The sequence below is a fragment of the Mobula hypostoma genome, chromosome 7 (assembly GCF_963921235.1).
Source record: "Mobula hypostoma chromosome 7, sMobHyp1.1, whole genome shotgun sequence".
Lineage (NCBI taxonomy): Eukaryota > Metazoa > Chordata > Chondrichthyes > Myliobatiformes > Myliobatidae > Mobula > Mobula hypostoma.
Window position 1 is genome coordinate 8,641,661 of NC_086103.1, and position 24,220 is coordinate 8,665,880.

The 24,220-nt window shown below is 42.0% G+C and overlaps 1 protein-coding gene across 2 annotated transcripts in view; it reads left to right on the forward strand.

Moving 5' to 3' along the window:
* LOC134349119 (protein diaphanous homolog 1-like) overlaps positions 1-24,220 on the forward strand; it is a 247,017-nt gene that overhangs the window by 197,529 nt on the left and 25,268 nt on the right. For both annotated transcript variants that reach the window (XM_063053005.1, XM_063053006.1), the window contains one exon: positions 4,177-4,356. In XM_063053005.1, coding sequence (XP_062909075.1) covers positions 4,177-4,356 — 180 coding nt within the window. The remainder of the gene's footprint in view (positions 1-4,176; positions 4,357-24,220) is intronic.

Genomic DNA, 24,220 nt, shown 5'->3' on the forward strand with positions numbered 1-24,220 from the left:
GCATCCTTAATCTATCCTACACGCAATCTCCTCAATGAATTCCACCAGGTTTGTCAGGCAAGACTTTCCCTTAAGGAACCCATGCTGATTTTGTCCTATCTTGTCCTGTGTCACCAAGTACTCCATCACCTCATCCTTAACAATTAACTTCAATATCTTCCCAACCACTGGGGTCAGGCTAACTGCCCTATAATATCCTTTCTGCTGCCTCCTTCCTTTCTTAAAGAGTGGATTGACATTTGCCTGACCTACTGAGTTCCTCCAGCATTTTGTATTTTGCCTCAGATTCCAGCATCTGCAGTCTGTCTCACTATTCTCGTGTCTGAATTCACCAGCTTCTCTATCCTTCTCCATGATGTGTGTTAACCCAAAGTAGCAGATCATCTGTGTTCTGCTAAGATCTGATACTGCTTTTCTTTGAGTTTTATTTCATCTACAAAGTTCACCTATCTTTCCTTACAAGCCACTAGTATGTAAGTTATACAGGATCAGTAATTCCACCCTCCACTGATGACCCCTTCTGTCTCCAGCCCTCTTTCTCCTTTTGGGCACTCCCTTACAGTTATCTGCCTGCTCTGGATCATTTCATCTTGAATTGCTGCTAAGACATCAACCGGCTTGACTTCAACACTTCTCTCTCTTCCTCACACCTTACCCCCTTCTGAATGCACTGCACAACACTCTTCACACCAATCCCAACCTTACTATCAAACTTACAGGCAAAAAGAGTGTTATTGTAGCGTGACAGACTGACCTCTACCTTTTTGAGGCCAGGTGGCAACTCCTGGACACCTTTTAATCTGCCCCTTGAAAAGGACCCCACTCTGCATATCAGGCCACTATCTCCCGCACCACTACTAACCTCAATAATTTGGAGATCTCTCATCCACTGCCACCAAACTGGTAGTTCCCTAACCCCACACTGCTTGTTTCTACCTCCAACTGAAGATCCACAACCCTGACTGTCCAAGTAGGGCCATTGTTTCTGCTTGCTCCCACCCAACTGAACTTGTGTCTCGATACCTCAACTCCATTCTATTCCCCCTTGGTTCAGTCCCTTCCCACTGACATCCCACAATGCTTCATGTGCTCTCAATCTCCTTAACTTTCAATTCCCTGCCACTGGCCACCTCATTTTCACCATGGATGTCCAGTCCCCGTACACTTCTATTCCCCCATCAAGAAAGCCTCAAAGCTCTCCACTTCTTTCTGTACAAAAAAAACTCAACCAGTTTCCCATCACCACCAACCTCCTCTGCTTGGAAGAACTGGTCCTCACCCTCAACAATTTCTCCTTAGGCTCCTCCCACTTTATCCAAACTCAAGGAGTAGCCATGGGCACCAGCGTAGGTCCCAGCTAGACATTCCTTTTTGTTGGCTATGTGGAACAGTCCATGTTCCAAGCCTCCCTGGTAGTGATCCACAACTTTTTCTGCACTACATTGACTGCATCAGTGCTGTTTTGTACACCCATCTGAGCTCATCAGTTTCATCAACTTTGCCTCCAACTTGCCCTTAAATTCTCCTGGCCCATTTCTGACCCCTCTCATCTCTTTCTCAATCTCTCTCTCTCTATCCCCGGAGACAAATTTGCTCATTGTTTTCTGTTCAGTTTTGTCTAGCCAATTTTGTCTACATGTTTCCGGTGACCTTTTATTTTCATGAGTTTTAATATTGATCGCACTATATGATGCCTTTAATCGTCCCTTTGCCCTTTTAACAAATAACACTATCTGACACCAACAATCATTCCACGGTCAAAGTCAGTTACATCATACTTCTTCCCCATTCTGGTGTTTGGTCTGAACAACAACTGAATGTCATGAGCATGTCTGCATGCTTTTATGCATTAACTTGCTGCCACATGATTGGCTGATTAGATATTTGCATTAAGGAGCAGGTTTAGAGATATACCTAATAAAGTGGCCACTGAGTGTATGTTGTGGCACTTATTTTAATTGATACTTGTTGGATTGGCCACTATTTTCTGCAGCAGTTTTGCAATATTTCCTTGTGCTTTAGCTATATCTAAGGAAAATTGATTCTGCTCAGGATCATTGCTGTTGTTACCTGTACTTTTTGCTTTCTCCCCAGCTCAGTAAACACTGATGCAGCCTCAGCAGTAATTTATGTTAAGGTTATCCTGTCCTCCAAATAGAGCGACAGGACATGAAAGCAGTCATCGCCATTAGAATTAAAACGGCATGAGATGTGAGCATTATTGAATGTGTGATATGGAGAAACTGGCCAAAATCTAAATGTCAACTGGAAAATTATTTGTGAATTGGCTTAATTGAATTGGACATACTTGAATTGACCTCATTGGAATGATATAGGAAAATGATGTGACTGCTACTAGAGTGGCTAACATCATAATGAGCAGCTTTGCTGCATATTTTGAGGAAAATATGTAATGAACCAAAGCAAATCAGAATAGATAATAACACATTTACATTGTCATGTTTTCATTAATGAAAAATTTGTATCAGCTAGGTTTTTGTTAAAATTCCCAAATGCTTTTAATGCTTATCTATCTTTCTTTTTCCCATCTTTTCTGTTTCTCCCTTCCTTTTGCACTATTTGTTTTTGTAATCTCGTAATTTTTATGTTGTTTTCACATATTTCACAATATACAGTATGTCCTGAATAATTTGATTTTGTCTCATCTTTTTATTTTCCACTCACATCTTTAGTTGGTACCGTTCTATAACTTGCATCTCTTGAACACCTATTTTCTGACAGCTTGTCAATGAGTCATAAAACACTACTCACAGAAGCAGGCCCTTCAGCCCATCTAGTCCATACCAAACTGTTTTTCTGTCCAGTCCAATTGCCCTGCTCTTGGACCATAGCCTTCCATATCCCTTCTCTCCATGTACTTATCCAAACTCCTCTTAAATGTTGAAATTAAGTACACATCCACCACTTCTGCTGGCAGCTCATTCCACACTCTCACTACATCTTGATTTCCAAGATGAGGAATATTTTCCCAGCTCATTTACTTTCTCACTTTATTTTCCCCTTCATTGATAAACTCAAGAGTTCTGTTCCATTCATACCACCTGGTTTCTGATGTTCTAAAATGAGAGTCTCTTTGTTCATTGGAATGCTTCAGTAGAGTCCAGTCCATTTGCTCTTCCCACGATCTGCTATCTTGGATAGTTGTTAACCACCATTTTATCCTGTTCTTTACCGTTTTTATGGCTCAAGGGTGCTGTGTCTTATTATAAATTTTGGTCCTGGCTCATGCCCTCGAACAGCTTGGATGAAAACTCCAACTTTCCTGGCCTGTAACAGTCACTATATTTTTGTTTTCCGTAGAGCTTTACTGAACATCCTCATGTTAACAGGAATGAACAGTTATGCCTGAATTAACCCAAAATAGTGACTAGTAGAACGGACAGACTTTCATGTTAATACCCATTAAATCATCTTTCTTCTTTTTCATCACTGCTCCTTGCATTGCAATCTTAATGGCCCTTAATCATTTAACTTTTTGAAAATCATCATTAAAATGATAAATTTCTCTGCTACCTAATTTGTATATACACTCAGTGGCCACTTTATTTGGTACGTCCTGTATCTAATATAGTGGCCTCTGTGTACATGTCCTTATGCTTCTGCTGTAACCCATCATAGTCATAGTCGTACTTTATTGATCCCGGGGGAAATTGGTTAATCCACATCAAGGTTCAATGTGTTGTGTGTGCAGGGATGCCCTTCTGCACACCACTATTGTTACATGTAGATACTTGAGTTATCGTACCTTTCCTATCAGCTTGAACCAGTTTGGCCTTTCTCCTCTGACCTCTGTCATGAACAAGACATTTTCACTCACAGAAGTGTTGCTCTCTGGATGTGTTTTTTGTCCTCACACCATTCACTGTAAACTCTGGAGATTGCTGTGTGTGAAAATCCCAGAAGATCAGCAGTTTGAGGTACTCAATCACCCGAATGGTACCAACAATCATTCCATAGTCAAAGTCACTTAGATCAAATTTCTTCTCCCCATTCTGATGTTTATTCTTCACAACAACTGAACCTCTTGAACCATGTCTGCATGCTTTCTGCATTGAGTTGCTGCCACATGATTGGCTGATCAGATATTTGTATTAATGAGTAGGTGTGCCTAATAAAGTGGCCATTGAGTGTTCTTGCAATTATTTTTTCCAACAGCTTGATTCGGAGCTGACCACTCGACATGAACTTCAAGTGGAGATCAGGAAGAAGGAGAGTGATTTTGAATCAAAGCTTTCAGAACTTCAAACAAAACTGCAGATTCTGGAAACTGATAAAACCGAGGTGGACACTGATAACAAGAAACTGCAGAGCGAAATTAATAAGCTGAAAGATGAGGTAATTCACTTAATATAGTACATAACATGCTCTTTGTAAACTCTTCTGAGTGGTGCAATAGTGTGCCAGCTTTCCAGTTCTCAGTGGTTGATCACAGGCATCTAAAAAGAAAAATGATTTGTTCGGTTAGAACTACAGAAGTACTAACTAGAGAGTGTCCAGTGCTCCTGATGCAGCCTCCTCTACGTTGGTGAGACCCGGCATAAATTCGGGGGGCGGGGGAATGCTTCATCAGGTACCTACGCTCCATCCACCAATAGTGGAATTTCCTGCTGGCCAAACATTTTAATTCCCATTCCCGTTCTGACATGTTGGTCCATGGCCTCCTGTTGTGCCACCATGAGGTCACCCTCAGGGTGAGTGAGCTATACCTTATATTCTATCTGGGTAGTCTCCAAATTAATGGCATGAATACTGATTTCTCCTACCAGTTTAAAAAAAAAATTCCCTCCCCATCTCCTCCTCTTCTATTCCCCACTCTGGCCTTTTACCTCTTCTCACCTGCTCGTCACCTCCCTCTGAGTCCCCTCCCAACCGCCCCCCCCCCTTCACCTATGCTCCTATCAGATTCCTTCCTCTCCAGCCCTTTACCTTTCCTACCCATCTGGCTTCACCTATCAGCTTCCAGCTATCCTCCTTACCCACCTTATTCTAGTGTCTTCCCACTTCCTTTCCAGTCCTGAAGAAGGATCAGTCACAGCCCAAGATGTCAGCTGTTTATTCGTTTCCATGGATGCTGCATGACCTGCTGAGTTCTATCAGTATTTTGTGTGTTTCTTTAGAGAAGTACTGTACTTGGCTATTTTGGGAAATGCAGGAAGATGGGTCAGGCAAGATAATTGACTGAAACAGGATATGTGATGGTAAAATAAAAAGTATGTTGTAGAAATCTGAATTACATTTTAGCTCACCCAGAAAAAGACTTGTGGGAATTGTTGCTTTTCAGACATTAATCAATAGATTCTTATTAGAAGTCAAAGAACATCTCATCAATGAAACAGGCACTTCAGTCCGTGTCAAGCTATTAATCTGTCTAGTCCTGTCAACCTGCACCTGGACCAGAGCTGACCATACCCCTTCCATCCATGTACCTATCCAAATTTATCTTAAATGTTGTAATCGAATCCACATCCACCGTTTCTGCTGGCAGTTCATTCCACACTCACCACCCTCTGAATGAAGTGATACCCCCTCACGTGTTCCCCTTAAGCATTTCACCTTTCACCTTTAACCCATGACCTCTGGTTCCAGTGTCATGCAACCTCAGGTAAGGTTATTAATATATATTGGGGAGCAAGGACATGGCAGACCAATTGAATAATTACTCTGGTTCTGCCTTCACTAAGGAGGACATAAATAATCTTCCAGAAATAGTAGGGGACAGAGGGTCCAGTGAGATGGAGGAACTGAGCGAAATACATGTTAGTACGGAAGTGGTGTTAGGTAAATTGAAGGGATTAAAGGCAGATAAATCCCCAGGGCCAGATGGTCTGCATCCCAGAGTGCTTAAGGAAGTAGCCCAAGAAATAGTGGATGCATTAGTGATAATTTTTCAAAACTCGTTAGATTCTGGACTAGTTCCTGAGGATTGGAGGGTGGCTGATGTAACCCCACTTTTTAAAAAAGGAGGGAGAGAGAAACCAGGGAATTATAGAAGGGTTAGCCTAATGTCGGTGGTGGGGAAACTGCTGGAGTCAGTTATCAAGGATGTGATAACAGCACGCTTGGAAAGCAGTGAAATGATCGGACAAAGTCAGCATGGATTTGTGAAAGGAAAATCATGTCTGACGAATCTCATAGAATTTTTTGAGGATGTAACTAGTAGAGTGGATAGGGGAGAACCAGTGGATGTGGTATATTTGGATTTTCAAAAGGCTTTTGACAAGGTCCCACACAGGAGATTAGTGTGCAAACTTAAAGCACACGGTATTGGGGGTAAGGTATTGATGTGGATAGAGAATTGGTTAGCAGACAGGAAGCAAAGAGTGGGAATAAACGGGACCTTTTCAGAATGGCAGGCAGTGACTAGTGGGGTACCGCAAGGCTCAGTGCTGCGACCTCAGTTGTTTACAATATATATTAATGACTTGGATGAGGGAATTAAATGCAGCATCTCCAAGTTTGCGGATGACATGAAGCTGGGCGGCAGTGTTAGCTGTGAGGAGGATGCTAAGAGGATGCAGGGTGACTTGGATAGGTTGGGTGAGTGGGCAAATTCATGGCAGATGCAATTTAATGTGGATAAATGTGAAGTTATCCACTTTGGTGGCAAAAATAGGAAAACAGATTATTATCTGAATGGTGGCCGATTAGGAAAAGGGGAGGTGCAACGAGACCTGGATGTCATTATACACCAGTCATTGAAAGTGGGCATGCAGATACAGCAGGCGGTGAAAAAGGCGAATGGTATGCTGGCATTTATAGCGAGAGGATTCGAGTACAGGAGCAGGGAGGTACTACTGCAGTTGTACAAGGCCTTGGTGAGACCACACTTGGAGTATTGTGTGCAGTTTTGGTCCCCTAATCTGAGGAAAGGCATCCTTGCCATAGAGGGAGTACAAAGAAGGTTCACCAGATTGATTCCTGGGATGGCAGGACTTTCATATGAAGAAAGACTGGATGAACTGGGCTTGTACTCGTTGGAATTTAGAAGATTGAGGGGAGATCTGATTGAAACGTATAAAATCCTAAAGGGATTGAACAGGCTAGATGCAGGGGGATTGTTCCCGATGTTGGGGAAGTCCAGAACGAGGGGCCACAATTTGAGGATAAGGGGGAAGCCTTTTAGGACTGAGATTAGGAAAAACTTCTTCACACAGAGAGTGGTGAATTCGTGGAATTCTCTGCCACAGAAAACAGTTGAGGCCAGTTCATTGGCTATATTAAAGAGGGAATTAGATATGGCCCTTGTGGCTATGGGGATCAGGGGGTATGGAGGGAAGGCTGGTGCAGGGTTCTGAGTTGGATGATCAGCCATGATCATAATAAATGGCGATGCAGGCTCGAAGGGCTGAATGGCCTACTCCTGCACCTATTTTCTATGTTTCTATTATGAAGCAAATTGAATGAATGTCAGGAAATCTGTCACAATGGAATTAAATGACAGATCAAGTTTAAATATCTGGGTTAGTGCTGTTTCTATCAATATAACTGGCTCAATGCACTGTCCAACTGATTGATTTGTACAAGCAGTATACAAGACAAGCTTTTCACTGCATCTTGGTTAATGTGACAGTAATAACGCAATTCCAATACCAATATCAAAATTATTAGTGGATGGTAAGATATAAGCACATTTGTAAAAATAATCTCATTTTGGAGGCAATAAATATCCTGAAAACTAATTCCATATGTGAGTATACAGTTATTAGATCATTAAGTTTAGGTTTAAAACTGATTTAAGAACTCCGTCTCACTGGTTATAATATTCATTCAGAAAGGCATAAGTGGTGTGACCAATAGTGGGCCCTCCAAAAATGGTTTCTGCATTCAAGCCAGTTGTTTCGCTGTTGAGGACAATGGCTAATCCATTACAAATGTCCTTTTCCTCAGTTAGTGAAGTTGTTCTTTACCTATCAAGCCTCCCATCCACCTCTCTCCTCACACGTTTTTGTAGTTTTCACATGTTAACATCTGTTGATGGGTTATCAAGGTTAGCAGTCTATTTCAGAGTAATACACACAGAGTGCTAGAGGATCTCAGCAGGTCAGACAGCATGTATGGAGTGGAGTAAATGGATGACCTTTCGGGACAAACCCTTCATCAGGACGTTCAATTTTAATTTAGTTTAATTTTGTATGTATGTACTTTTATTGTAATTTATAGTAGTTTTATATATTGCACCATGCTGGTGATGCAAAACAACACATTCAAAGTCATTTGTCAGTGATACTAAAGCTGATCGACTGACACATCGACTGATTATCACTCTCCATAGATGCTGCCTGACCTGCTGAGTTCTTCCAACATATTGTGTGTTACTCTATAATTCCAGCTCCTGTAGAATCTTTTCTGTTTAGAAATAAGTTGTATCACTTGCTATCAAATCCAGCAACAGGGAGCAGACTCAATTGGCCAAATGGCCTGATTCTGCTCCAAAATCTTATGGTCTGAGGGAAGATTGCTGAAAACTGAGGGCCAGAGTTCAGTTAATAACCGGTAGCTGTATCCATCATCAATGTGGTATTCCCAAACTATCAGTTTTCCTGTTCTCTGCTATCTTCTGCACAGTCACTTAGAAGGGGCACCACAGTAACATGGCAAACACGAGGAATTCTGCAGATGCTGGAAATTCAAGCAACACACATCAAAGTTGCTGGTGAACGCAGCATCTCTAGGAAGAGGTACAGTCGATGTTTCGGGCCGAGACCCTTCGTCAGGACTAACTGAAGGAAGAGCTAGTAAGAGATTTGAAAGTGGGTGGCTCCCATCTCTTACTAGCTCTTCCTTCGGTTAGTCCTGACGAAGGGTCTCGAACCGAAACGTTGACTGTACCTCTTCCTAGAGATGCTGCCTGGCCTGCTGCGTTCACCAGCAACTTTGATGTCTGTTGCAGTAACATGGCAGTTGGCACAATGCTATTATTGCTTGGGGTGTCGAGGTTCAATTCTGCCGGCCATCTGTATGGAGTTGGTCTGTCCTCCACGTGAACGTGTGGGTTTCCTCTTGGTGCACCACTTACCTCCCCCATTCCAAAGATGCACCAGTTAGTAGTTTAACTGGTTATTGTAAATTGTCCTGCGGTTAGGCTAAGGTTAAAATAAGTGAGTTGCTGGGCAGTGTGGCTCGGTGGGTCGGAACGGCCTGTTCTATGCTGTATCTCTAAACAAAACTAAAATAAACAGATTGCACATTTACTATTTCCATCAGCTGCCACCACCCCCCCCCCCCGCACCCACTTTGTAATTTAGTGGTTACAGTTCACTTATAATATTGGTCCTCAGCGGTTTGATATCTGGATTGTGTCTCCTTTGGAAACCACTTGCTAGTTGCAGTGAACTTGGCAATGCTCCACATGAACCGTAGTGGTGGTTGCCTGCACTCTCACTGTGATGCTCGACTAGATGGAATTGGCTTATCATTGGCACATGTACTGAGGTGCAGTGGAAAAACTCAGTTTTGCACGCAATCCGGAGAGATTTCAAGACGTTAGTACATCTATATAGTATAAGTGAAAATAAACAACTGAATTCAGAATATGATGTTACAGAGAGTTAGTTACAGATAAAGTATAGTGCTGATGAGCAATAATGTGCAAGGGCTATAATGAGAAAGCTGCTGAGATGAAGAGTTCATCTTAATGTACAACAGGTCCGTTCCTGTGTCTTATTACTGTCCTTGAGCCTGGTGCTGTGTATTTTCAAGCTTTTGTATCTAATGCCTGATGGAACGCGGAGAAGAGGATGTCTGGTGGGAGTGGATCTTTCATTATTTTGGCTGCTTTCTGAGGCAGCAGGAAGGGTAGACAGAAGTATTGATTTCAACTGTGACCATGAAGCAGCAGTTGTCTATGCCACCATTGTAAGACCATAAGACACAGGAGCAGAATTAGGCCATTTCGCCCATTGAGTCTGTTCTAGCATTCAATCATGGCTGATCCTTTTTGCCCCCCTCATCCCCAACTCCCTGGCCCTCTCCCTGTAACCTTTAATGCATTGTCCAATCAAGAACCTATCAAGCTCTGCCTTAAATACACCCAACGAGCTGGCCTCCACAGCTACCTGTGGTAATAAATTCAACAAATTCACCACCCTCTGGCTAATGAAATTTCTCTGTATCTCTGTTTTAAATGGACGATCCTCTCTTCTGAGGCTGTGCCCTCTCGTCCTAGACTCCCCCACCATGGGAAACATCCTTTCCACATCTACTCTGCCTCGGCCTTTCAACATTCGAAAGGTCTCAATGAGATGCCCTCTCATTCTTCTAAATTCCAATGAGCACAGAACCATCAAACGTTCCTTGTACGATAATCCTTTCATTTGCGGAATCATCCTTGTGAACCTCCTCTGAGCCCTCTCCAACTCCAGCATATCTTTTCTTAGGTGAGGACCCCAAAACTGTTCACAGTAATCAAGACAAGGCCTCACCAGTGCCCTAGTAGCTTTACCAGTCCCTCAGGGCTGTGTACTGAGTCCCCTCCTTTACTCCGTGTATACTCATGACTGTATTGCCACCCACAGCTCCAATCTGCTAATTAAATTTGCCAACGACACTACATTGATTGGACTTATCTCAAACAATAACGAGGTGACCTACAGGAAGAAGTCATCTCTCTGACACATTGGTGTCAGAAAAACAACTTCTTCCGCAATGGAGCTTGTTGTGGATTACAGGAGGAATGGAGATGGGCAAACCCCTATTGACATCAATGGATCTGGGGTTGAGAGGGTAAACAGCTTCAAGTTCCTCGGCATAAAACATCACCGAGGACCTCGTGGTCTGTACACAACAGCTGTGTGGTGAAAAAGGCACAACAGCGCCTCTTTCACCTCAGATGGTTGAGGAAGTCTGGTATGGGCCCCCAAATCCTAATAACTTTCTACAGGGGCACAATTGAGATCATCCTGACTGGCTGCATCACTGTCTGGTGTGGGAACTGTACCTTCCTTAATCACAGGACTCTGCAGAGAGTGGCGTGGACAGCCCAGCACATCCGTAGTTGTGAACTTCCTATGATTCAGGACATTTACAAGGACGGGTGTGTAAAAAGGGCCTGAAGGATCATTGGGGACCCAAACCATCCCAACCACAATCTATTCCAGCTGCTACCATCTGGGAAATGGTACCACAGCATAAAAGCCAGGACCAACAGGCTCTGGGACAGCTTCTTCCATCAGACTGATTAACTCACACTGACTTGAGTGTACTCTATATTACATTGAATGTTCAATTTATTATATATTATTGTAAATTACTATGATTGCACATTTAGACAGAAAAATAACGTAAAGATTTTTACTCCTCATGTACGTGAAGGATGTAAGAAATAAAGTCACTTCAATTCAGCATAAAACCTCAGCATCACATCCCTGCTCTTGTATTCTAGAACTCTTGAAATGAATGCTGACATTGCACTTGCTGTCCTCACAACCAACTCAACCTGCAGTTTGACCTTTAGGGTATTCCGCATAAGGACTCCCAAGACCCTTTGCATCTCAGATTTTTGGATTTTCTCCCTATTTAGAAAATAGTCTGCACATTTATTTCTTCTGCCAAAGTGCATGACCATGCATTTTCTAACATTGTATTTCTTTGCCTCTTTCTTGCCCATTCTCCTAATCTGTCTTGTCCTTCTGCAGCCTACCTGTTTCCACAATACTACTTGCCCCTCCACCAATTTTTGTATCATCTGCAAATATGACAACAAAGCCATCTGTTCCATCATTTAAATCACTGATATACTGCATCATAAGAAGCGATCTCAACACCAGCCTCTGCAGAACACCACTAGTCACTGGAAACCAACCAGGAAAGGATTCTTTTATTCCAACTCGCTACCTCTTACCAGTCAGCCAATGCTCTAACCATGCCAGTAACTTTTCTGTAAGACGATGGGTTCATGCATTGGTAAGCAGCCTCACCTGTGGCACCTTGTCAAAGGCCTTCTGAAAGTCTAAATATACAACATACACTGCATCCTCTTTATCTGTCCTCCTTGTAATCTCCTCAAAGAATTCCAACTAGTTCCTCAGGCAAGATTTTGCCTTGAGGAAACCCTGCTGACTTTGTCCTATGCTGTCCTGTGTCACTAAGTATTCCATAACCTCATCCTTAACAATCGGCTCTAACACCTTCCCAGCCACAAGTCAGACTAAATGGTCTATAACTTCCTTTCTGTTGCCTTCCTCCTTTCTTAGTGGAGTGACGTGCAATTTTCCAGTCCTCTAGCACCATGCCAGAGTCCAATGACTTTTGAAGGATCATTAGTAATACCTCCACAATCTCTACCATTACCTCTTTCAGGACTCTAGAGTGCAGTTCATCTGGGCTAGGTGACTTACGTACCCTCAGTTCTATTATCTTTTTGAGCACCTTCTCTCTTGTAATCGTAACTGCACTCACTTCTCTTCCCTTGCACGCTTCAACCCCTGGCACACTGCTAGAGTCTTCCACAGTGAAGACTGAAGCAAAATACTCATTTACTTTATCTGCCATCTCTTTGTCCCTTCTTATTATTTCTCCGGCCTCATTTTCTAGCGGTCCTATATCCACTTTCATCTCTTTTGTTTTTTACTTACTTGAAAAAGCTTTTACTGTCCATTTTGATATTGTTCACTAGTTTGCTTTCATATTTCATCTTCTGCCTCCTAGTAATTCTTTTAGTTGCTTTCTATAGGTTTTTAAAAGCTTCCCAAGCCTCTATCTTCCTGCTCATTTTTGCTTCATTGTATGCCCCCTCATTTGCTTTTGCATCAACTTTGACTGCCTTTGTCATTCACTGTGTTACAGTTTTGTCATTTGAGAATCTCTCTGTGTTTGGAATACATCTGTGTTTCCTCATTTTTCCCAGAAACACACACCATTATTGCTCTGCTGTCATCCCTGCAAGTATCTCCTTCCAGTTTACTTTGGCCAACTCATATCTCGTACCACTGTAATTTCTTTATTCCACTGAAATACTGACACATCAGACTTTTCCTGATCAAATTTTAAGTTGAACTCAATCTTATTTTGATCACTGGCTCCTTAGGGCTCTTTTTATCTTGAGCTCCCTAATTGCCTCTGGTTCATTGCATAGCACCCAATCCAGTATAGCTAATCCCCAAGTAGGATCAACAACAAACTGCTCTAAAAAGTCATCTCATAGGCATTCAACAAACTCGTTCTCTTGAGATCCATTACCAAACCTGATTTTCCCAATCAACCTGCATGTTAAAACCTCCTATGACTATCATAACATTGTCCTTTTGACATGTCCATTCTGTCTCCCGTTGTAATGTGGTCCATGTTCCAGCTGCTGTTGGGAGGCTTGTATATCATTGCCATCAAGGTTCTTTTACCCTTGCAGTTTCTTAATTCAGCCCACAAGGATTCAACATGTTCCAATCCTATGTCACAGCTTTCTACTGATTTGGTGCCATTCTTTACCTGCAGAGCCACACCAGCCCCTTTGCCTACTTTCCTATCGCTCTGATACAATGTGTAACCTTGGACATCCAGGTCCCAACTACATCCATCCTTCAACCACGATTCAGTGATGGCCACAACATCATACCCGACAGACTATAATAGTGCAACAAGATCATCCACCTTATTTCTTATATTTCGTGCAAGTATTGCTGTCAGTATATAGACTCTAAATTTTATGTAACTCTCCTTGCCATCAACATGTAGAGGAAATTGATTCCTTAAACATACTTTGGTTTAGCAGTAAGACATTTCTATAGACATTGCTCTCATATTACTAATCTACTAGTGGAAAATTGTCTGGAAGTTTACTGTGTAGTTTTATATGTCAGTTAACATATAGCTAGCCTGAGTTTCTGCAAGACATTATTCTTTTCAAAGCTTTATTAAAGATTAGGTATTAATAGTTCTGTGAAACTGCAGTCATGTGCCTTTTACAAATGTCTCTCAAAACCATGTATGATCACGTCACACAGCAGAGGTTTTGTTCTTTTTTATGGGTTCGGTTTCAATTTCCTATTTGCTTTGACTGACAGACGCAAGCCATTTTCATTCTGTAGCTTACATCTTTCAGCAGATTCCCTCTGTCTTTCTCAATGTTTCCTTCTTGAGAGGAGGATTAGCTATGTTAATCTTGACAAAGCAACTGCTTCATTTCAATTTATAAACTCTGCTGCATTTTCAACCTTGGAGATTATCTTCCATTCTGCCCATTATCAGTCCTCACACAGATTGTTGCTTGATTTTTTTTTAGTTTTCAATATTGTTTTAAAATTTATCAGGGGATCTGAGGAATTAGAGGGGAATTCATTTATGTCTTTCATTGGGCAACTGTGAGCATACAAGACAGAATGCCTTATCTTCTCACAAGTTTCCTACCACTGAAGTGTGAATTAACAACAGAAGGTCACATTAATTGGCACTTACAAAATCATATGATTAGCCAGAGATCATATGATTTAAGGGACAGTAGTGTTTAATTTTACAATAAGATCCAGTGGGTATGGGAATATCTGAATAAAAAGCTGTAGTGTTAAAGAATGGCTCATGGGTCAGTATTGCACAAGGACAGAGTTTAGATTAGGAGAAGTTGAAAGATTGTTACTCATGATGTGCCACAGTATTCAGCTTCATTTGTGCATCTGAATCTACTTGGCCTCTTTTGCCTGCTCCACTGTATAATGAGATTATGGCTGATCTAATTGGAATTTTAGCTCTGCATTCCGATGCACTCCTTATAATCAATTACTCCCTTTTATTGAGAATTCATCAAGTCCAATCCGCCCAGCCCTGACCAACACAACACACTAACCATCCTCCCCTCAGTTACATTGTTGACACTTCCCACTGCACCGCGAGAGAAGCCAATATGAACAAGGACCCACCCCCAGCCATTCTCTCTTGTGCTCTCTCCCTTCAGAAGATAAGACCAGATTTAAGGACAACTTCTATCCCACTGTCATTGGATTCTTCAGTGGATCTCTCTGACACTAAAAGATGAAGTCTTGATCTTTCAATTTACATTGTCATAGACCTTGCACTTTCTCTTCCCACACTGCACATACTCAAAGGTTTCAAAGGTAAATTCAATGTCAGAGAAATGTATACAATATGTATCCTTAAATGCTTTTTCTTTGCAACCATCCACGAAACCAGAGGAGTGCTCCCAAAGAATGAATGACAATTAAAAGTTAGAACCCCAAAGTCCGCCCTCCCAGCTGCCCTCACTCCCATGCGTAAGCAGCAGCAAGCACCAACCACCGGCAAAAAAATAGCATCAGCACCCATCATCTGGCTCTCAAGCGTGAGCAAGGCAACAGCAAAAACTCAGACTTGTAGTACTCCGAAGACTACATTGTTCACGTGGCATTCGACATACCACAGGCTCTCTCTCTCCCTAATAAGGGACGAAGAGGTGTCTCCATTTCACAGCGAGAGGGGAGACGTAACAAACAACTTGCTGGTTTACGATGTTAAAATTCCATTGCGTCACTTTTTCCGAGTTCTGCCCAAATATCTTGGGTCTCTGGGCACACAGCGTTAGATATTCCATCTCCCATGACACACTGGTCTTCTGCTCAGACACCGACCTCTGATTCCTCCCCCACCCCGAGCCACAGAAACTCAGTCCTCCAAAGGCGAGCGGAGCTCTTAGGCCAAGCCCTTAGTGCACCGAACAACAGCCAGTTGTGAAAACCCGAGAGCGGGTCCCATTCCCACAAAGAACTGTAGTCAGCGTGTAACTCCAGGTCAGGGTCTTCAAAAGAACCCTGAAAGGCAAAAATAGAGATATTAAAGATGGAAATAGAGCTGTTTCCAAAGATGCAAGCAAAGGAGTTGCCGTTAAGCACCATTAACCCTCCTAAGCTCCGCCTTTTTTATATTCTACATTCTATTTTTTCCACTACCTTGAAGTAATTACATATGGCAAGATTCTGGGGAAAACTCTGATCCCGAACCTCCCCTGTCTTGCAACTGTGCCCACTCATGGGGAAGGTGTCAGGAGTAAACCCCGAGGGAAAGAATCCAGAGCTGGAGTTCCTAAGGTCATCCTGTTTGGAGTTCAACACTGACTGGCAGCTCCTGTGACGCTGCTGGTGCCAAACAGTATCCACCTCTGCCATTCTTTCGAGTTCATCAGATGCTTGGAGAGGGCGTACTTGCAACAGAGGCAGCAGCTTGTATAGCTAGACAGAGAGGATGTAGACCCTGGTCTACCCTGACCAATGGTCTACCCTACCCTGATCATGGTCGACCCTGACCAATGGACGCCTTACGATAGGTCTGTCGGGATGGTAGTCAAAGCAGATGCTTGGAACATGATAACTAATAAGAATTTATCATCCTTTGGCCTTTTTATTTCAAGTACTTTGCCTCCAGTACTCATTGTGAAGAAAGTTTCAAAATTCACAACCTTTTGAAAGAGAGAAAAATAAAATTGCCCCATGCATTTTCAGCAGTGGTCTTCAGTTCTGGATTCGAGAAAAGAGGAAACACACACTCCACATTATAAACATGAAATTCTGCAGTTACTTGAAATCCAGAGGAATGCACACAAAACACAGGTCTCAGTTTGAAATATCAACTGTTTATTCCACTCCATAGATGTTGCTTGATCCGCTGAGTTCCTCCAGCATTTTGTGGGTTACTCTCTCCAAATTCATCCTGTTAAGACACCTCAGGAGTCTTAATGTTTCAATTAACGTCTCCTTCATCCAGCTAGCTCCAGGCCAACCCATCCTCATTCGATAACCAATCCAGATACCAGTGCAGTAAACCTTGGTACTGCATCCAATGGAACTGTAAGTAAGAAGACTTACATAGTGCGTTAGTGTCATCTTAGCAAATAATGAAAGCACAACCTCACTTTTTTTTAATTTCCCAAGCAAAAATTGGTGTACTATTGTCACATGTACATTGAAAAGCTTTATTTAGCATCCTGTCCAGACAAGTACAAGAGATTCTGCTGATGCTGGAAATCCTGAGCAACACCCACAAAATGTTGGAGGAGCTCATCAGGTCAGACAATGAATAGAGATGGTGTTTTGGGCTGAGATCCTTCATCAGGACTGGAAAGTAAGGGAAAGAAACCAGAATAAGATGCTGTGGGCGAAGGGGAGGAGTTAAAACTAGAAGGTTATAGGTGAATCCATGTAAGGGGGAAGGTTGATGAGTGGGGGCAGGGGAATGAAATGAGAAGTTGGGAGCTGGTAGGTGCAAAAGGTAAACAATTTAAGAAAGAGGAATCTGATAGAAGTGAGTGGACCTGGAAAGGAGGAATATCAGAAGGAGGTGATGGGCAGGTGGTGAGAAGAGCAAACGTGAGATGGGAGCAAGAATGGGGAATGGAAGGGAGGAGGGGGAGAAATTGATGTTCATGGCATCAGTACATTGAGATAGCACAAGGGAAAAGCAGTAACAATGCAGAAATATAGTGCGCCATTTTCAGAGAAAATGCAGTGTAATAAGGTTCAGGGATATGATGAGGTAGATTTTGTTTTACAAGAGGCTTGTTACTTAGTCTTATAACAGTACTATACAAGTATGCTGAAGCATGGTGACTCTGCAATATATCTTAATATTCAGTTTGCTTCCCTAATCACATACTGTACCTTCGTTCAAGCCTTGGTCAAACTATTCACAAGAACGTTACAGCTCCCTTCACGTTTAAGATCTTCATCTTTAAATGTAGTAACTAGAGTTAATGCTTTCATCCAAATAATATTTTAGAATTTTAAATGTAAAACACCAGCAGCAATGGCAGTGACACACTGTTCATTACATCTTGCCAACCAGCAAGGAACCCATTTATGCCTAATCCCTTACTGTTAACTCACCAATATCCTATTCATATCAAAAGGTTACCTCCTATTTTCCTCCAAAACCTTTAGATGCAATATGTTGGTATGTTGCACTTTATGGTCAAAGTATGGAAAATTATATTCAGCATTATATCATTTTTTTTAAAGTACAGTAGCTTTCAAAATGAGGTCTGCTTTTCAGCTAGAATAGAAACTTTCTTTTCACATATACTTAACAAACAGACAGCAGATTAGTATATTCCACAAATAGGTGAAGTACAGAATTATGCTGGTTAAATGTAGATGCTCCAACTCAAATTTGGCCAGTTGGTCCCTTCAGTCTGCTCCACCATTTAATCAATGCTGATTTTTTTTTTTGCCTTCTCGCTATAACCTTTGACTCCCTGACTAATCAAGAGCATATCAACCTCCGCTTTAAATATACTCAATGATTTGGCCCTCATGTCTGTACACCCAATGACTTGGCCCTCATGTCTGTTTGCGGCAGTGAGATCCGCAGATTTACTACCTCTGGCTAAAGAAATTCCTCATTTTTGTTCTAAGTAGACATTTTTCTCGTCCTAGACTCCTCCTCTATAGGAAGCATCCTCTCCACATCCACTGTATCTAGGCCTTTCAATATTCAATGTTTCAATTAGATCTTCCCCTCATTCTTCTAAACTCCGGCGAGTACAGGCCGAGAGCCATCAAATGTGAACAAACAGGAATGCACCTGAAACCTGTATTTACTCCATTCGTGCTTATGATCTGGACACACATCTCTAATGTTTACACTTCAATATTTTGGCATGTAATTGACTGGATATCCGTCCTCTACTGTATTTCCGTTTAGATCTTTATCCAAGGCAGCTCTGAGACCAGATTTAGCACATCCCATCTCCCCTTCCCCCCCCTCTCCTGCAGCATATGGATTCCCCTCCACTGCAGCTGAAACCCTTCCCATCTGTTCTGTGTGACTTAATGTTCCAAATTGAAGTCTGGCACGGGCAGTGGATTATCTCACGGGTGTTCATGCATTGTAAAACAACATCCTGTGTGCTTGACTAATTTAGGAGTTTGTCCTTTTCCTCCAGGCAGCTTCCTTTTGTGTGGCAAGAACGTAAGGTCTCTTCCTGCCCTGTTTTTCCCCCCAAACCAGACCTTGGAGAGAGAATTCAGTCAGCTATGCATCATAGCCATTGTAATCACATAGTTTGCTAAATATATGTGCATTTGTACTATTAACATGGAAAGTGCTCAGCTAAATCTTTAAGAATAACAGTAATCTCATTTTTCTTCTAGAATTAATATTTTTAACACCAAAAACTGATTTTGATACCACTGGTGTGCTTCCTAAGATTCGTACTTTATTGCCAGAACTAATGTAACTAAGGAGCAGCAACACTTATTGCTTAACAATTGTTTAATTAGCACTGTTCTATTCACTGACCAGGAGCAGCGCTTTTTTCTGCCTCTTTGTAATGAGAAAAAAGTCTTGCCAGTAATGTTTCAGTGCAATTTTCTCAGCTGTTGGCATGAGATAGACTCCTCAGGACTAGAAGTCTATCCTTGACTTCTTAATTTTAGTCAGCTCCTTTATCCGAATTATCTATCCATTAAAGTTGAATAAGGTCATAAAGAACTACATCACAGAACCAGGCCCTTTGGCCCATCTAATCCATGCCAAACAATTTAAACTGCCTACTCTCATTGACCTGCACTGGAACCATAGCCCTTGATACCCTACTATCCATGTGCCTATCCAAACTTCAAGCATTTAAAAATATCTATCCATTAAAGTTAATTATTTTTTAAACTTAAATTGCTTATTTCATTCTATTACATCACTTGCCTTGCCTTAAATTTTTTTTTAAACAGAGATTCCCTGTAAGATGTTTCTTTAAACCACTAAGACCAGCCTCCTGAGAGTAGCACTGATTTTTTTTTTTAACTAACCCAGTTCTATAAATGTTCCAGCTGTAGCCACATTCGTTTGGAATCTATTAATGGAACTTCGGGGTGCCATGGTAGTGTAGCGCAGGGATTCACAAACTTTTTATGTGTCATGAAACCCTACCATTAACCGATGAGGCTGTGCACCCCAGGCTGGGAAACCCTGGCGTAGCGGTTAGCACAATGTTATTGCAGCTCGGGGTGTTTTGGAGTTCGGAGTTCAATTCTGATGCCATTCTGTAAGGACTCTCTGTATATTCTCTCCATGGAATGTGGGAGGTTTTCTACTCATCCTCCGGTTTCCTCCCATAGTCCAAAGATGTACTGGGTAGGTTAATTGTTTTTTGTTAATTGTCCCGCGATTAGGTTAGGATTAGATTACATTATGAGGACACGCAGTCCTCTTTTATTGTCATTTAGTAATGCATGCATTAAGAAATGATATAATATTTCCTCCGGTACGATATCACAAAAACGCAGGCAGACCAAGACTGAAAAAATAACAAAAACCACATAATTATAACATATAGTTACAACAGTACAACAATACAGTAACTTGATGAAGAGCAGTCCATGGCACAGTAGAAAAAAAAGTTCGAAGTCTCTCGAATGTCCCACATCTCACACAGACGGGAGAAGGAAGGAAACTCTCCCTGCCGTGCCCAACCACAGTCTGACTCTGAGTCATCTGAAAACTTCAAGCCTCCGACACCGAGTACTGAGCACTGTCTCTGCCAAACGCTTCGACCTCAGCCTTGGTCGCCAGCAGCAGGCAAAGCTGGGGATTTTGGGGTCTTCCCTCCGGAAGACTCTTGATCGCCCAGTAACAACGGCAGCGAATCGGCGTTTCAGAAATTTCTACAGATGTTCCTCTGTGCTTTCACGTCTATCTCCATCAAATCAGAATTGCCTACGGCCCCTATTTAACAGAAACGATATCATTTCACCAGAGAGCTGCGCATTAATTGGCGTTGTTGGGATGATGTGGCTCAAAGGGCCTACACTGCACTTTATCACTAAATAAATTAATTAATTCAAGAGTTTGAACCATTAATGTCATTTTTTTTTAGAAAGGCCAATTATGCTTTAACAATTGCCAAATGTAACAATGAGCTAAATTTACATTTAGGTCACATATCGTAAGTGCATTTAATCCGAGAGAGAGCCAAGAGCTTGCTTTTACACTACTTGGTTTCCATCTGCTGTGCCTTAATCTTTTCTGACTCCAGCATTGTTTGTATTGTATCAATGAAGTTCAGGGGAGTAGACAGGGACATCTGGCCAATTGTTGCGTGTTATTTTGGTTCTTTTGTGACATTTGGGAAACTTACTGCTGAAAATAAAATCACTATTAAAGTGGGACCAAAATAGAGAAATGCCTTTGTGTTTGGAAGCCATAAATTTTTGTTGAACTACACATATTCCAGACGCAAACCACATTGCGTTAAGAAGTAGCTTTATCACATTCCATCCATATGTTTGACAAGGTCTACTTCATCTGCTGTAAATTACTAAACTAGCTTTGGTCTGCATACCAAAATTCTGCTCTGGGGAAAAATGGGTGCAGTAGTTCAAGGAGGAATCAACTTCATATGGCGAAAAGAATTTGGATGTGGGAACTGTAGCCTAGAAATTCAATTTCAGAATTCTTTCTAGAATTATCTGATTTTTTTTTTTCATCACACTGAAGTGTGTCAATGATCATCTTTAGGTAGTCTTGTGTCACTCCAGAAATTTCAGATTCGTGTTTCGGATATAGATTTATTTATCACATGTACATCAAAATATACAGTGAAATGTATTGTGTGTATTGCTGGTTTGTGGTTGAACGAAGATCATAGTTGAGAGCTTAACATCGAAGGACACACATTGTACCAAAAGGACAAGCAGGTAGGCAGAGGGGATGGGATGGTACTTGGTAAAAATGAAATCAAATACTGAGAAAGAGATAACACGGGACAGAAAGATGTAGACTCCCTGGGAGAATTAAGGTATTGAAAGAGTAAAAGACCCTGATGGGAGTTATATACAGGCCTCCAAACAGTAGTCAGGCTGTGGGATATAGATTACAATGGGAGGTAGAAAAGACATACAATAAGGTCAATGTTACGATAGTCTTGGGGTTTTCAATAAGCAGGTAGATAGGGAAAATCAGGTGGGTGCTAGACCTCAAGACATAGATTTAAGACTAAAGCAGATAATCTTGCAGTTAGAGATTGTGTTAACAACTAGGATGTGCTACGTGTAGCCGGCACGTGTTGCCGTACATTCCAGCGCCAATAGAGCATGCCCACAATGTTCAGTGAAGCAACACGAGCAGCAACAAAAACAAAACAAAACAAGACAACAACAGCAAAGCAAGCCATCCGCTCACACAGGCCCTTAACCCCAGGACCAGGCTGCCTTCAGTCGTTGGCCCTAGACTCTCATACTCACAGACACTGGGCCTCCAACCTCCAGCTCTGTCCCAGACTCTCAGACATTCAGACCTCTGATCTTCAGACAAGCAATTCCGTCTTTGACCTGTGGGCTCAGGAATTCGACCTTTGGCTTTGCTCTCCTTTTTGAAAACTCTAGGGGGGAAATTTGGTCATATTGCCTAGAATTGCCTTCTAGTAATTAAGCCAGCAGTGAGTAAGCTATTGGAAGGTATTCCAAGGGAGTGGATATTGAAGTATTTGGATAGACAGGAACTGATTAGGGATAGTTAACATGGCTTTGGGTGAGGCAGGTCAATCTTAGGGAATTTTTTGAGGAAATTGCCAGGAAAGTTGATGAAGGCAAGGCAGCGGGTGTATTCTACATGGATGTTAGCAAGGCCTTTGACAAGGTCCTGCATGGGAGGTTAGTACAGAAGGTTCAGTCACTTGGCGTTCAAGGCGAATAGTACATTGGATTAGAAATTGGTTTTGTGGAAGAAGCCACAGAGTAGTAGTAGATGGTTGCCTTTCTAACTGCAGGCCTGTGATTAGTGGTGGGCCTTAGGGATTGGCGCTAAATCCATTGTTTGTTATGTATATCAAGAATCTGGATGATAATATGGCAAACTAAATCAGCAAATTTGCGGATAACACCAAGACGGGGTGTGGGGGGGGGGGAAGCGCGGACAGCGACAAATGCTCTCAAAGCTTGCATTGGGATCTATACCAGCTGGAAAAGTAGTCTGAAAAATGGCGGATGGCGTTTAATGCAGACAAGTGAGAAGTGTTGCATTTTGGGAGGACACCCTAGATTAGGACCTACACAGTGAGTGGTACCGCATTGAGGAGTACAGTACAACAGAGGGATCTGGGAATAAATGTCCATAATTCCTTGAAAGTGGCGTCACAGGTAAATAGGGTCATAAACAGAGCTTTTGGCAAGTTTGCCTTCATAAATCAAACTATTGAGTGCAGGAGTTGGGATGTTGAAGTTGTGTGAGGTATTAATGCGACCTAATTTTGATTATTGTGTGCAGTTCTAGTCACCTACCTACAGGAAAGATTGAAAGAATGCAGATACAATTTACAAGGATGTTGCTGGGTCGCGAATATCTGAGTTCTGGAGAAAGTTTAAATAGGTTAGGACTTTATTCCCTAGAGCATAGATGAGTGAGGGGAGATTTGAGAGAGGTACACATAATTATAACGGATATAGATAGGGTAAATGGAAGCAAGTTTGTTGTACTGAGCTTAAAAACGCAAATATGAGGAATTCTGCAGATGCTGGAAAATGTACTGAGGTTGGGTGAGACTAGAACTGGAGGTCATGGGTTAAGTGTGAAAGGTGAAATGTTTAAAAGGAATGTGGAGTATGGAGGGGGAGCCTTTTCACTCAGAAGGTGGTAAGACTGTGAAACAAGCTTCCAGTGGAAGTGATGGATGCAGGCTTGATTTCAATATTTAATAAACAGCTAGATAGATACATGAATGAGAAGAGTATCGCGGACTGTAGTCTAGGTGCAAGTTGATGGGACGAGGCAGATTAATAGTTTGACATGGACTAGATGAGCTGAAGGGCCTTTTTCTGTGCTGCAGTGTTCTATGAATCTAAATAACGATCCTTATCAAATCCTAATACTTTGCATTACTGGACTGGGGATGCCTGACACCATGTTTCCCTTTGATCCTTGGCCCTCTCTTCCCCCACACACACAACTGACAAACCCTGATTTTTCTGCTTGTGCCCCAGAGGGCCACACTCTGTGCCTCTGGCCCTCTATTGTTTCTGGCCCCATTCCTTTGCAATGTTCTAATCCTTCAGGCCACTTTGCCTTCCTTTCCCTCCCTTCCTCAACTCAAGAAGCATCAGGAACAAAGGTGATGAACTGACAGCTTGGATACATAACATGGAATTATGGTGTAATGGCCATTACAGAGACCTGGCTGGCACCAGGGCAGGAATGGATTCTCAATATTCCTGGATTTCAGTGCTTTAAAAGGGATAGAGAGGGGGGAAAAGGGGAGAAGGAGTGGCATTACTGGTCAGGGATACTATTACAGCTA